Source organism: Urocampus carinirostris, chromosome 13, assembly GCF_059441175.1.
Source record: "Urocampus carinirostris isolate Australia breed hairy pipefish chromosome 13, RoL_Ucar_1.0, whole genome shotgun sequence".
NCBI classification, from domain to species: Eukaryota; Metazoa; Chordata; class Actinopteri; order Syngnathiformes; family Syngnathidae; genus Urocampus; species Urocampus carinirostris.
Window position 1 is genome coordinate 28038789 of NC_142361.1, and position 15727 is coordinate 28054515.

The following is a 15727-nucleotide window of genomic DNA, read 5'->3' on the forward strand; positions in this document are numbered from 1 at the left end:
ATAAATTGAAATGAGTATCTACTTTAAATGCCAAATAACTTCGTTTCCATACCCAGATTGTTTACAAATAACTTTCTCCCACTGTAATTTAACTGCACAATATGCTAGAGTTGGTGACATCACAATATTAAGATTTAATTTGAGTTTCTCAACCTAAATATAAGATGTCATAAAGATACAAAATCTACCAAAAACAAAACATCAGTAAGATATATTTTTTTCTCAATTGTACTAATCCCGGTTTAATTGGTACAATTTGTATGAAGGAACTAATGATTAAATTTGGATGAAATAAGAACTATATTTTGATCACTCTTAAAGATGAATTGAATTAAACTACTCACCACATTTGACAAGTAAACTAAAGAATTATGATTTCTCAATAGGGATGTATGGGGCAGTATCTGATGTATTTATTTATCTCGGACAAATGTGAATTTCAATCTTGGAAAGTAATGCTTAACCACCAGTATTCTACATCAATTTATAGATATCAACACAGTTTGATAGATCACATGCAGATTTTTTCTTTTGTGCGGTTGATCAATAGATCATAAGAGGGCAATCAATCAAAACCAATATGTTTCATGTACTGTATTATGTGGTGCTGTCAGAACCTTTTAGGAAATTGTTGTTTATATCGAAGGCATAAGTCAGTACGACATGAAATTGACAATGAACACTGACTGAAGTATGTTTACTTAAGTTGATGGGGATAGGACAGCTTTTCCTCCGAAAGCTTGTGCAGTTTTAAGATGCTTCACATCACAAAGCAGTTGCGGAAATTGCTGATGCATTTGGTGAATGGTGGGCACTTCTTTGTGATGGATGATAATATATTAGTTTAAAATGTACCACAAAAAGTTTTTGCCCCCATCAACTCTGATAATTACATCCTGCTCATTGACCCATATTAATTACTGATAACAAAGGGTGGAAACTGCTTGTACATCTGTTGTTGCAGCTCACAAAAATCTTAACATCTCAACCCATTTATTAGTGAGAGTCAGCATATGACCTTTACATAATTAATATGTACACATCTATTACTAACAAGGATATCATATACTTTGGACTGACTTCAAAAACAAGTTCTTGGTTGCCATATACGTGAGACTGCTTGTGATTAAGGGCTATACAAATAAATATGACTTGACTTGAAAAGATTAAATGCAATCAATTTTGTGTTTGTTTTTATAAGGCACTGAACCTTTCTAACAGCAAGATGACATTAACGACTGCTCAGACACGGATTGTGAAATCAAATCAACAATGCACCACCTCAGGCTGAGCTTTTTCATGCCCCACATAAGACCATCACCAACATGCAGGCTCCAATGATCCAACAGTCTGTCGCGGAGCAATAATTAATGTCTAAGGAAAGCACGTGTGGAGCGAGTGGCTGGCTCTAATGAGGCAGACAGGCTCATGTTTCCAAAGGAATAACCACCCCACCACCCTTTATCCCGCTCTGCCGCTGTCTGCTAGAGTTTAAGATACCATTAGTCGGACGGACCACCGCCTTTGTGAAGTCTGATAGAATGAATATGTTCCCATGAATGCCTTATCCGTCCAGACAAGGGTTAACAACAGCCATGTTGGGTGGATAGTAGGGGGGATGGGTTTGGGAGGCAACTTGAGTGCGGGGGCGATGTACACACAGTGCAGATGGCGATAGGCTCTGGTCGGTGTGGATGCCGCAGGAACCGGACAGATCGTGTTTGTTTTTCTTGCCCATTTAGCAGATTGAAGATGCATTAGCTAATGAAAGCAGCCTGGAAGGCTTGGTGGTAGTAGTAGTGGTGGGGAGGGGAGGGAGATTCAGGGGAATGAAATGACATGTCACCCAGCTCACTTTTATTGGAGTGAAACCGAACAAAACAGTCAGAGTTGGATTACTTGTGGAGGATGTGTTTTGGATGCAGCTTCATCGAAGCAATCTTCTCTAAATCTTAACTCTTCTACCCGCATCCCTTCCCTGCTCTCCCTTACTCTCTCTCTCTCTTTTTCTCTGTCTTTGCGCAGGCTGTTCGTCAAAGTCATTCAAGCTGTACTCTCCCAAGGAACCCCCCAACGGCGGCAGCTTTCCCCCTTTTCACCCAGGCGCTATGCTGGACCGAGATGTGGGGTGAGTCTCAATGAACCAAACTTATGATCGATTGAATTGTCTTTATTGTCATTAATAACGTGATGAAACATAGTATGCAACAAGATTAGACAATCAATGGTAAACATGTAATAAAGACTTTAAAGAGAGAAATAAGATATACGACTGTCAGATTAAATAGGCAAAAATATTTACAAAATAGTGCTTAGAGACTGGCCTAAGTTATAATAGTGCAATAGTGTATTGTAACAATAGTGGAATGAAAAGTAGTGCAATATCATGTTATATTCAATGCAAGAATATAATGCTTTTGTTCTTATCAAGCTTATTTTAATGGAGAGTGGTGCAATTTAACATATTCAGTTTTGTTAGGCAAAATCATTTTGACTTTTCAATCGCAACTGCTCCCCGTACTGCCGCAACAATGTTTTAAATAAGTATTGTAAAAAGTCAAACATGCCCAGGGTACATTTTTGTATGTTAGAATCAAGTCTTGGGATAACCTTTTCATCTCAGAGGCCATGCAATTTTTTTTAATTTGTGATTTTACTTAATATTCTGATTTTCCAATAATTATTAGTGGGAATACAAAAAACATTCCGGAAATAATTAAAATAACATTAAAACTGATAATAATGTAATGCTATATTTAATGTTTTCAACATCACAAGTAAAGGACTATCTTAAAAAATTTGAATATAGTGATAAAGTTCTTTATTTTTTGTAATGCAATTGAAAAAAAACAATGTCCTTCTGGATTTATTACAAATCAACTGAAGTATTGCAAGATTTTTATTGTCTTGATATTGCTTATTATGGCGTTCTATCTCAAAATGTTCCAATATTATAAAAATTCTACAAGTAGACTGTGAGTAACTTTTGTTTTTTAATTGCACAAAATAAATAACTTCATAAAAAGGTTCTAATATTCTGAGACAGTCTTAAACAAAGCAGATTTCATTCCTGCATTGACATTTTCTGATCCTGATTGATTTTCTGTGTTGACTGTCAGGCCTACACCCATGTATCCTCCATCATACATGGAACCAGGAATGGGGTGAGTTCAGAGCCTTGCAAATCAAGTAGGAACTCACAGCGTCCTTAACAAGGCTTAACAATTTTGTCAACAAGGACTAAGATTGTAAATCTGCTGTAATTACTTGGCATACACATTTGCGTGCGTATGTACTTTGGGATTTAACATCAGTGCAGCTTGAACTACTTACCGAGTATTGAATTTCTCATTTCCTGCTCCAGGAGACCCACACCGTATGGAAACCAGACAGACTATCGCATGTACGAGCTGAACAAAAGGCTACAGAATTGGACAGAGGTGAGAGATGTCACGCAATTTCTTTGGGGAGATTTAGAGATTCAACAAACACACACCAGCTCTTTTAATTTATCAGGCAGTTGTAATATCATTCTGAGCTGTGTTTTTAACATCTACCTCCCAGCTGCGGTTTATTTGTGCCCTACCGCGGCAAAATGGGAGAGCAAAATTAATCCTGAACCCTCTCGACTTCATTTACATTCAGGCTGTAATAGGATTATCTGATCAACCTGGTTAAAATGTAATTGGAGTGCCAACTGTTTAAATGCCTGAGCGGACACCCAGCTCAATTGGCAGTTGTAGAATGTGCATTTTTTTTTCATCTGTTGCCTCACATAAATGAAATTGAATCTCTTTGCATCTGAAGGATTTTTGATGCAATGAACAAGGGGTTCCAAGAGTCTTGGGCACATTTTGACATTGAATATCTCGGAAACTATCTAGGATATGAAAACATCTGATACATTCAAAAAGCTTATAATCTCCCTTTTTACATGTTCAAAGATGTTCAACGTGAACACCATTGGTCACACGACACACATCAAGCATATAGTCAAATTTGTGCCAAACGCGTCCCAGCGTTGCATTGTTAATGGTTGCAACAGCCTTCATTATTCATGCTTTACTTTTTTGTGCTATGTCAAAGAAAGCCCACCATGGATCATTCTTCTTTGAAAGAGTAAACATGGTGAGACATACCTCTACACACTGGAAAACTGGTCAATAAATACATTGAGTGAGAAAGAATCCGGTGACTTCTTTTTCCAACCACGTAAGGCAGCACCACACTGGAGCCTCGGGGTGAGACGGTGTCTGAACATAACACTACCAGACTGATGGATTGGACAGTCTAGGCAGAATGATCACAATCTTATGTCCTGGCCACCCAGATTTCACAACATGCGTTTTCTTTTAGAAGATAATTAATATACCAAGATTTCATAATTTACCAGATGTGTTTTTATGTCCTTGATCTTTTCAGAGATATTTAATGTCAAAATGCGCTCATGACTTGTGGTACACCGTGTACTTTAATTTTCTCTGTTAACCATAGATCTTTTTTAAAAATTTGGTTTTGATTTATAAAGGTCCATTTGGAATGCGATTGTTTTTTCCCTCTCAAATTTGTGGTGACTTGCAGCAACTAAATTAGATATGATAACTAAGGATTGAGGGTTGTCTTTGGTTCTTTCAGGATTGTGACAATTTGTGGTGGGACGCCTTCACCACAGAGTTTTTTGAGGATGACGCAATGCTCACCATAACATTCTGCCTTGAAGATGGACCCAAGCGATACAGTAAGATTAAGAACTGCAGAACAATACATATGCCCATTAATCTGTCACTAGTTTTACTTGGTTATTCAGATAACATTTAAACAGAGATGCAACATGTCGTAGACAACCCAGAATGCCATTTTTTTATCAAGTCCAAGACAGATTTGTTTTCCCTGCTTTAGATGGGAAAGGGATGACTGGTAATGGATAATATCCCATCACCTATTGTGGTTATAGGTCGCCCCTTGGATTAATTAGTCTCTTGATTAATTTCAATAGCCTGTATGTAAGTGTCTCATCAAATACAAGCAGGAACTAATTGAAAAAGTAATTAGAGATAGAATTGAGTTTCTTTTTAACAAAAAAAATATCCAACCAACATGATGCAATATTTAATAGACTGCAAATTAGTTCATTTTGTATTCACACTTCAGAGAAAAGGCACATTGTTCAGCCTTCACCATTTAAAAAAAAACAAAAACAGAATCAAACATTTTAAATATGACACACCAACAAAGGACAAGTTTTCTATAACCATGACAGATATTTGAACAAAATAAAAGAAAATTTTGAGAAATATAAGGCTCTCTGGCCTTGGGGTTGTGGTACCCGCCCCGAGACCGGGAGGTCGTTGGCTCGAGCTCCGGCCCAGTCATACCTAAGACAACATTGGTACCCGTTGGCTCCCTGCTTTGTACTCGGCATTAAGGGTTGGAATTGGGGGGTTTGGCCACCTAATGACTTCCAATAACTGGTGTTGTGGCACATCACTTGGGTTGAGCGATGGGACTGGAAATTCTCTCTGTGAGTGCAGTTATGGATTCAGCCCAATTATTAGCACTGCACATTTTCCGCACATAAAAAAGCCTTCAAACACAAAAGCGCTTCTAGACCAACCCAAATAATGTGCTCGCTTTCCCTGTTTGAAATGCTCAGCTTTTACTATTATTTTTAGAATCTAAATTGAAGAGAAAAATTGGGTCATTCCAATTTCATCAGCTGCTTCCCAACTTACTAGTCGTTAATGTACTCTAAAATTGTGATTTTACTTTGAAAAAGTGCTTTAACTGTCTAATTTAATGATTATAGATTTATATCTGTTTTTATAGTTTCCAAATAGCAGGTGTGAGGTTCCATTATTATGTAGTATGGTACATACTTTCTCAAATATGGCTTTCCAAAAAAATAAATCATAGAATTTTCTAGCCTATTTTTGCATAACAAAGCCTGCTATCGCATATATTAAGGCTAAAAAAATAATAACTTGCAGGGCTTTAGAAGATTCTCAAAAATAAATCAACAAATCGACACAAAGTACTGGTAGTTTTCATTCTAAGACATAATTTGTCTTAAAAATGAGCTTCTTTTTCAAATACCGTATACTTTCTTTAATGTGAGGCTATGTTTGAATTTCATGACTGCGTAATTTTATATTCCACATTTTTCAATATTTCTATCTCAAATTATCTTAACATTTTTATCCCTCAATTCTTGATCCTTTTTTCTTTTTACTTCCAGCCATTGGCCGGACATTGATTCCCAGATATTTCCGAAGCATTTTTGAAGGCGGTGCCACAGAGCTCTTCTACAACTTAAAGCATCCAAAGGAATCCTTCCACAGTAATTTTGTGTCCCTTGACTGTGACCAGTGCACCATGGTTACACAGAATGGAAAACCCATGTTCACACAGGTCCAGCCCATTTTTCGACCTACCACTTTTGTTAACTTCTCAAATTAACTTTTTTTTTTTTTACATCCATTTTAAGGTTTGTGTGGAGGGCCGTCTTTACCTAGAGTTCATGTTTGATGATATGATGAGGATCAAGACGTGGCACTTCAGCATCAGACAGCACAGAGAGATCCTCCCTAGGAGCATCCTGGCCATGCATGTGAGTGCTCAGCCTAAAAAAAATCTTCTGGGGTTTATTTTCCGTGTCTTATTTCGTCCAATCTGGTCCTCAGGATCCCCAGATGCTGGATCAGTTGGCTAAAAATATCACCAGATGTGGGCTGTCCAACTCGACACTCAACTACCTCCGTGTAAGAAGTTACCTTCAGTAGTGCTCACAATGCTAGATAAATATGGTGGAACTTCCAGAGTGTCCATTGGCCTCCGACGTTGAGTTTCTAGAGCTTCTGCCCTCCCCTCTATTAAGCACTGGAATAGCATGGTTATAGCGAAATGTTAGTCGCTAGCATTAGCAGGTAGTGTTACAAACATATAAACTAACACCATTGCCAACCTGACCGCTAGAACCACCAGTTAACATTGCAGACTCTGCTACGTTAATGGCCAGTGATAGTGCTGTAAAGTAAGATCTTTAAAGCTTACAAATCGGGCTCTCAACTGTACAGACCTGTGGCAAAATGTTTAGATTCAAATTAGTTCCCTATTTTTAAGTAAAATGTGTTTTTGAGTTCTGCATTTATGACATAATTATTATATGAATACCAAAATATTGGAAATCTGCAAATGAATATGAGTAAGAAAAATGGGCATTATTTGAAAATTGACCAAATAACAGTGCTGTACACAATTCGACCCCTTAACTATTATAATTTATGGTATTAATTTATCATCTGTTAGGAAATCAAGTATTTCAAGTGGGATATGTATTTAAATAGCAATAATTAACCAAACTAAAATAAATAAACTGCACTAAACAATATTTAAAACAAAATAGGGGAATGTGTTGGACGCCAACCGACGTCTCAGGTCACAGCTTTACATGTAATTCAGATTCAGATTCAGAGATTCAGATCTACTTTATTGTCATTCTAGTACACGTGTATACAGAACGAAATGTCGATGCATCTGACCCCCACAGTTTCCTTGAATGTACAGATATAAATAAAGTTGTATTGTATTTTGGCTACGTATAGTATTTTACCATAGTGCCAATAGTGCAAGAAGAGTAGCTAACCAGATGTGCAAAATGGGCAGTCAGGTTAACAAGTCAGGTACACAGTAACATTAACACTGTAACAATAACGCTGTAATTACAATAGTGCAGAGAGCAATGTGCAAGGAGTGGCAAGCTTTAAAAAACTGCCAGTAGTGCAAAAAGTCAGATTAGCAGCTGTTTAGATTTAAGTTAACTATATGTTAGATTGACCATTTAACAGTCTAATGGCCAGGGGGACTAGACTATTGCGGAGCCTGGTGGTCCTGCACCGCACACTGCAGTACCTAGTCCCGATTATTTTCTCTGCTGTAATGACCGACCATGATGTTTCTGTTATTAAAGAAGTCCCCAAAATTCTCTTCCTTAGCTTTGTGTGATATTGGAGCCCATGCAAGAACTAATGTCAAGACACAAAACATACAGTTTGAGCCCCCGAGACTGCTTAAAGACCTGTCTTTTCCAAAAATGGCAGAGAATGGTGGCACCTCCAGGTAAGAAACGAACATAATACAAACAAAACGCTCGATTAGAACCAAAAGTAGAAGAAAAATCTTAAAATCTCCTTTTTTGCCTCTAGCTGAGCCTGCAAGACAAGCGCCCAACAAGCGACGGAAAAGGAAAGTATCAGGCGGCAGCACTGTCAGCTCCGGCGGTGGCGGCAATAACAACAGCAACAGCAAAAAGAAGAGTCCAGCCAACAGCTTCTCACTCTCCAATCAGGTACTCGTTGGCATTTATTTCTTCTTACCCTGCTAAAAGGGTTCGCTGAAGGATTTGAAGACGTGAATCATAGAGCTAATTTTAAACTGGGCTGTATTTTTTAGTAAGCTTGGGGGGAGATAGAGACTTGCTGTTATGGCTGCTATGTACTTTTCCCTTTTTTAAAAAAGCAATGTCTCTCTGTCTTGACTGACTTAGCTTCAGTTGTGTAAATGAGCCGCTCATTGTGTTTGTTTGGTTGGTTGAGACCCAAGTTGGAATGAAACCCCTTATTCATATAAAATTTGTATTCACAAAGTGCTAAATAGAAATGGTAATTTGATAAACGGCAATATGGCTGGGTGTGAGGCTTTTCGTTTTGTTGATGCTGGAGGAAGTTGGAGATTAAACCTCTCTAGCTCAGTATTTCTAAACCAATGTGCTGCAGCACACTAATGTCCCCTTGTTTGGTGTGCTGAAGGAAATTCTCCAATTTTAGATAATTGATGACAAGAAATTTACATTTAGAATTCTTGCAGTTGTCTACCAGCAGTTATGGGAGTAAGTAATTCTTCCATATCAGTAGATGGCAGCAGATCGCTATTTCTTTATTTACTGCACAGGTGGTAGGATAAGTAAAATGTTTCCGTGAATATTGAGTGTAACGATTACCGCTGATTTTATACTGAAATAAATCGCTAACTTCTGTTTTTTAACTATAAAAACAAAATAATATAGAAAAAAGCTAATCTTATGTGGATAACACCTCTCTCCAAGAATCTCTTTACGGGAGGATGAAAGAAACACCGTTATTACCTCCAAAACGTAATTTAAATATTTTTTTTTACATGAAAGCGACAATATATTTCTTATTGAAAGATTTAAAAAACATTAACTCTTTAAATAACTCTTTAATAAGTCACTGATGAACAATTTAGATAATGAACAAACAACTTCAGGGGAAAATGTATATTTTTTTCACTTAATGGTAATTAACAAGATTATAACAAAATTATTTACCAAGATTATTTACCCGTACCACCACAAATTATGATTTGTATTCAAGACTATTAGAGAATAACTTTAAACGGTATTGTCACCCACGGCGGCGCAGTTGTTAGCGTGTGTGCGGCACAGTTCTGAGGTTATGAGATCGAACCTTCCTGTGTGGAGTTTGCATGTTCTCCCCGTGCTTGCCTAGGTTTCCTCCGGGCACTCTGGTTTCCTCCCACATTGCAAAAACATGCATGTCAGGTTAATTGGACGGTCTAAATTGTCCCTAGGTGTGAATGAGCGAGTGAGTTGTCTGTCCCTGTGTGCCCTGCGACTGGCTGGCAACCAGTTCAGGGTGTCCCCTGCCCACTGCCCGAAGACAGCTGGGATGGGCTCCAGCACCTCCGTGACCCTACTGAGGATATACAGTGTGGATAATGGATGGATGGTATTGTCACCTTACCAGTAAGTTGCATTATAACCTGTCATAAAAATTGAAATACTATTTTTAGTACTGTGCCTTAAAAAAATCTAAATGAAAAAAACGGCAGCAACGCAAAAAAAAAAACACATCCCAAATTAATGAGTAGAAAGACTGTGCAGTTATAAGGTAATACAATCCATATGTCATATATTCTTTGCTGCATAGCATCTGGGTTTTGCCATGTCCAACTGGTGTAAACAAACTTAACCTGTCTAATTCCGAGGTCTCAATTGGCGAATTTCAACTTGCAATTGCAGGGCATTATCACCATCTAGCTTTTAGTAGTGTAATTGACCGCCAGTTATTTTTGTTTTTTAGCATTATTTTTCCAAGGAACTTAAAACAGGTTCGTGACCCCCTTTTGGGAAGCTACCAATTGAGAAACACTGTTGTAGATGATTCAGGTAAACGTCTGTGGCACTATTGTCTCACTGACAATTTCCTGTAAATGCAAATGGGAAGAAATCAAGCGCCTTTCTGACTTTCTCACAAGCCCCTGATTTAATAACAAAATGACCTTTGGTTGTCACATTTACCGTATTTATAGAACAGGCATGTCCAGTGACGGCCCATGATCAAATTTTTACGGACCCACGTTTTTTATTTCATAAAATTGATAATATGTGTAATGAAGACATCAGAATAAAATACATTTGTGACAAAATAAATAAATAAAATATCACCATTCCACCCGATGATGGCAGTAGCCCTTTAACCACCTTGCCCTTAGTTTTCTGTGAGAATTGTAGCCAAGCGACATGGCGAGTGTAAAAAAAAAGAAGAGAAGTTGACTGTGAGGTCCCTCGCTTCCAGGATAAGTGGAAATTAGAGTATTTCTTTTCACCTAAATCTGAAACAACTGCATTTACCTGATTTCCCAAGAGACTTTGGCTGTTTTCAAAGAATCTGTTATCAAGAGGCAGTGCTAGACAAAACATGCTGACTAGAAAAAGCTAACTGAAAACAAAAGCTGTGAACACGTGAACAACTGCAAGCTGTTTTTAACGGCACAGCACCCCTTTTTCACAAGACTCTGAGTCAAATGAAAATGCTACAGAGGCGAGCTATGAGGTCGTGACGCTGATCACCAAGCACTGCAAACCTTTCATGGAGAGTGAACTCACTAAAGACTGTTCAAAGAATGCCTGGCTGTATAGTCAGCCCTCGTACATTTTCAGGTGACCAGATATGGCCTGTTTTTTTGAAATGTTTGGACACCAATGTCCTTATGGTTTGGTGCTAGACGTTTGCATACTATGTGGTAGCTTGGGAACGCAAGTTAGATTCATCATAGACTCAGTTATGCGTAAGTGTGAATTTGTTGTTAGGTCCCTGGCGTTTGTCCCCTGCCTTTTGCTGGCCTTGACGTTTTAGGCCTTCCCTGATTCTTGCCCATTGTCAGTTGGCTCCAGGCTCTATGAGAAGTGGGGGTATCAAAGATGGATGAACGAAACCTTGACCCCCTTATACAATACAGCTCTTTTGCCAGAAGAATTAGGCCACTGAAAAACACATTTGGTGGATTGGCCAAAAAAAACTAACGCTCCCCCGTTATAAAGGGGATAATATGTTCCGGCCCTTACTCTCCCTTTTAGGATGTGATGATGGTGGGGGAGCCCACACTGATGGGAGGGGAGTGTGGTGGCCAGGACCAGCGTCTGATCACTCGACTGGAGAACACCGAGGCCAACGGCCTGGATGATGAGGACAGTTTCGGCGGGTCGCTCTCGCCTTGGAACGGCAAGCCCCCCTCAAGCCAGGAGGGCTAGCACGACATCTCGCCCCGCTAGCACCCCCTACAGGCTATATAAAATTTGGTTTCAGTAGCCCCCGGGATACGACATTAATCTGTTTTTAGGTGGGGATGAAAAATGAAAATTGCCGTTAAGTGGGAGATCAAAACCTATACGTGCATATGATCAAATAATATTACAAATTAATATATATGTAAAGGAAAAATTTAATTTTATTCACCTTTGTTTGACCTGACTTGAGTTGGTCGAAAGGAGTAAAAGCTGATTGCATAAGGAAATGGCAGTTTTAAAATGAAACTGATTTCAAAACTTACTCTTGCAAGGATTGTTATGCCCATAGATTTCCTTGCTCTAATGTCCTCGTTTTTTAATAGTCGATTGTTTACGGCCCTGCAACTTAGCGAGTGTAACGACGCGTGTGCCTTCTGTATTTCTTGATAATCGCAATCTTTGTTTCCATGGTTATCATGTTTTTGTTTCTCCCTTTTGCATCACCACAAGACTTGGGAATCATCACAAAAACTAATATAGTATATTGCCAACTTTTTTAACGCTTTTTATTGGACATTGCATCTTTTCAAACAAAATTGCCATAATGTAGTCAAACAACTGAACTAAGTTAACAAAATGTTGTAGAAATACAAATAAATAAATAAATAAATAAATAAATACATAAAGCAAAAAGAAATAATAATAATAATGACATGTTTAGAGAGATAGATACTTTATTCATCCCCGTAGGGAAATTTACAACACCGTCGGGAAATTCACAAATTGTGTTTACCTCGACACAAGGAGATCTTGAGTATATTTTATAATACATTGAAAATGTGTATTATATTTGAAATATTTAACCAAAACATTGTTTAAATTTTAAAAGTGGGTTTACATTTTACAATTTTTTTTTGGGGTAGATTTTTTTCTTTGCTTTACATAAAATGAGATGTATTGCTCTTTCATCATCTTGTTTTGCATGATAAGTCCAAATGTAATATGATATCCTGATAAGGTTGTAGCAAAAGTAGCACATGTGGTTATTGTTTTCATTCTAAAAAAAATTAAAGAAACTCGAAACTCGACCTATTTATAAAACACACAGGATTCTGAATGAAGAGAAAGGTATTGTGTGAGGTAGTTTAGCCAATAGCATACCTGTATTTTAATGATGCTGTGACGCATACCAATAGCAGACCAGTATTTGACTAATTGCAGACAGGAAACTTAGAGGTGTAACTCGTCATAGGCAATAGCACCACAAAGTTTGAACTTTGTGTGTTTATGGCTGTGCAAAGTAATTTGTTGCCGAAGTCGTATAGTGGGGAACATGACGTAAGTAGAGTCACAGAAACATCTTATTTCCTACTGTTAAGTGAAAATGTAAGGCTGAGACGTCGTATCCCGGGGGCCTCTTGTACTACAGACGGTTGCATCGTTGCGCTTGCTCAGTGGTGCTCAAGCCGAGTCCTCGTCCACCCAGGTGAATAAAGCGGTGGCGGTGTGCTCTCATTAAGAAAACACAGACTTCCTGTATCGTGCCTTAAGCGCTCGCCACTGCCAGCCCACTTTGTGGGTTCTTGTTCCAACCTTGGGTCTCTCCAATGCACAACTCCTCCCTCCCCATTCCCTCTTCGCTGCATCTATTATGCTCATGTCATAGAAAAACAATGTTTTATGTTTGTTTGTTTGTGTTGCAGGCTGCAAAAAAAGTATGCATTATTTTTTAGTATCAAAATTACTCATCCGTTTTGATAAAACTCAAATTATTTGTTTTTGTAGGACCTGGTTGGAACAAAAACCTGTACAGTGCCGGAGCTTGAGGACCGGAGTTGAGAACCACTACGCATTCTCGAACACCGCCAACACACACAAACACACAAGATTTCTGTTTGAGACAGCACGCAACATTTGGTTACGGCAGAAAAGTGGTACGCTGGGCAAGAGTGGACAAAAGTGTTTTTCATTTTCTTTTTTTCTTAATGTACAAAAAAAAACAAAACAACATACTCCCTAAATATTCTTTGCACTGTTTTCACAATTAACTCCAGTCTATTTTTGGATTGTTTTTTTTTCTCCTCTCCTTTTTCTCTTTATTGCTGATGTAAGAAGTGTACACCATCTGAACCTCGCAGTATATTCATGTATAAATATTTGCTGTTAGACCTTTCTTCTTGTGATGGTAATAATGTGAATCGATATAGAATCCTCCATTTGTGTCACTCTGTCAGTCAATCAAGGCCAGTGATTTGAATGCTATGCTAACACAGTGGACGGCAGGAATGGGGAGCATTTGGCAAATTGGCTGTTATTAATCAAAAAAACAAATGCACATTTCTTTTGATGTGCACGTTTTTTTTTTAATTTAGTTTTGGTGTAGTTTTTTGGGGGAAAAACCGGCAAAAGCTCCCCGCTCCTGCAACATGACAACAACGCTTGCTTTGTGCGCATTGTCTGGTTGTCATCTTTTATTATGATAAGTTAGAAAAACGTCCCAAATTTGCTACTCAAATATTTTGACACCATTGTAAAATAAAAAGAAAACAAGTTTTGTATTAAGTTTCCCAGAACTGTTTTTAAACCTGATTAAAGGAAGCTGCAGACCAAGGAGCTCCATGTAAAGAATCTTTCGATATTGCTGACGCCATGATGATTGATTTGAATGAAAAATCATGACGTTGGCTTTACTTCTCATGTTTGTGTCCGTGCTTGTATATTTTTAGCTAGTCCTTTCCGTAAAAGTTATTCTATGTATCCCTTTTCCTTAGAATTATATCTCAATTTAATGTAAAGAGATAAAAGCCTCTAAGTTTTGTTTTCAAATTGTGATTTGTAATGGTACAATTGCAGATAAAATAATTCTGGCCTCAGTTTAACAAACTATTTATTTTTCTATGTACTGATATGCTGTTTTCAGTCCAATCCACCAGTTTCCTGCAGATGAATCACCAGTGGAGTTTTTTTTAAAAGAGCTGCTGGGTCAGTAAATGCTAAAAGAAGTTCTTTTTTTGTCATGGAGCGACCAAGCAAATACAACCTGATTAGTCACACAAACAAAATGGCTTCTATTTGCGGTTGTAGTTTTCCAGTCCATCTGAATTGTGTATCAGATGTGCAAATAAAATCATCAGAACATTTTCTGACCACTTTGTTTTGTTCATGTTCACCGATGTTTTCAGAAGAATACAGTAAAAATGCATCATGAAGAGTAAAATTGTGTGTCAACAATGTTTCTTTTTTTATACCTACTTTGTGGGCTACTGCATAACACTGGGAATTTGGTTCACTACCCATTTTTCATATATTCAAGTTATTTAAATATTTATGTTGTAAGCTACTTTTTGCCAGTTTCTGCAATTTGTAGTAACCGTTTAATAACCAGGAACCAGAGATTGGAGGATTAATATACCATAGTGTGAATATTTTTTTATGATGATGTCCGTACTAAAAAGACACAGTCCCTATTAATAAATATGACGCACAAAATATATCGAAATTTTAAGTTTTGAAATCATGATTTTTTATTTTATTTTAATTGTATAGTGGGATCAGTACCTGGTATCACCATCGATGATTACTCATTGCTCAATAGTTGAATATTAGTACCGGGCTGAAAAAAAAAGTTGAACTTCTGTGGTTTTGAAATAAATATACAATTAAAGTATAATTTTCTATCCCAATTTATAGTTCTTGTGTAAACTACTGGCAATATTTATTGTAATTATAAATATTTGGTGTCAAACACATTTTCCTTCTTATTGGAACTTGAAATAAACATTCAGTAACAACGTCAAATCAAAGAGGCAATATCAAGAATTAACAAAAGAACCAGACAATGTACGAGTGAGAGAAAAAAAAACTGAAAACAAAAACACTAAAGAGACTAAGCAACCAGAAGACAATACTGTACATCAAAATAGTCAACTAAAGATAACGCACTAAAGAATTTCAATGAAGGAACACCTTACATATCATTTTAAATTTTCAAAGAAAGTAGATACAAGCAAAATTCCATCAGATATACAGCAGAAATTGGGATGCATTTATAAAGAGATTGATTATAATTGATATAGCCTAGATTTGTTAATAGAATCTAATCGAATTATAATGTACACCGTTACTTTTAAACATGTGCATTTATTAAAACGCGATTAGTCCGGAATAAAAATGTAATAAAAT

The 15727-nt window shown here is 37.4% G+C and overlaps 1 protein-coding gene across 3 annotated transcripts in view; it reads left to right on the forward strand.

The window, feature by feature from the left end:
- The window catches only part of ldb1a (LIM domain binding 1a), a 36460-nt gene extending 21698 nt beyond the window's left edge, over positions 1 to 14762 (forward strand). For 2 of the 3 annotated variants that reach the window (XM_088350791.1, XM_088350792.1), the window contains 10 exons: positions 2026 to 2128; positions 3120 to 3164; positions 3365 to 3440; positions 4636 to 4738; positions 6236 to 6408; positions 6485 to 6607; positions 6681 to 6758; positions 7992 to 8115; positions 8202 to 8344; positions 13331 to 14762. In XM_088350791.1, the coding sequence (XP_088206917.1) occupies positions 2026 to 2128; positions 3120 to 3164; positions 3365 to 3440; positions 4636 to 4738; positions 6236 to 6408; positions 6485 to 6607; positions 6681 to 6758; positions 7992 to 8115; positions 8202 to 8344; positions 13331 to 13384 (1022 nt within the window). In that variant the 3' untranslated portion in view covers positions 13385 to 14762. The other variant, XM_088350790.1, reaches the window with a different exon arrangement.
- Positions 14763 to 15727: the final 965 nt, after the last annotated feature.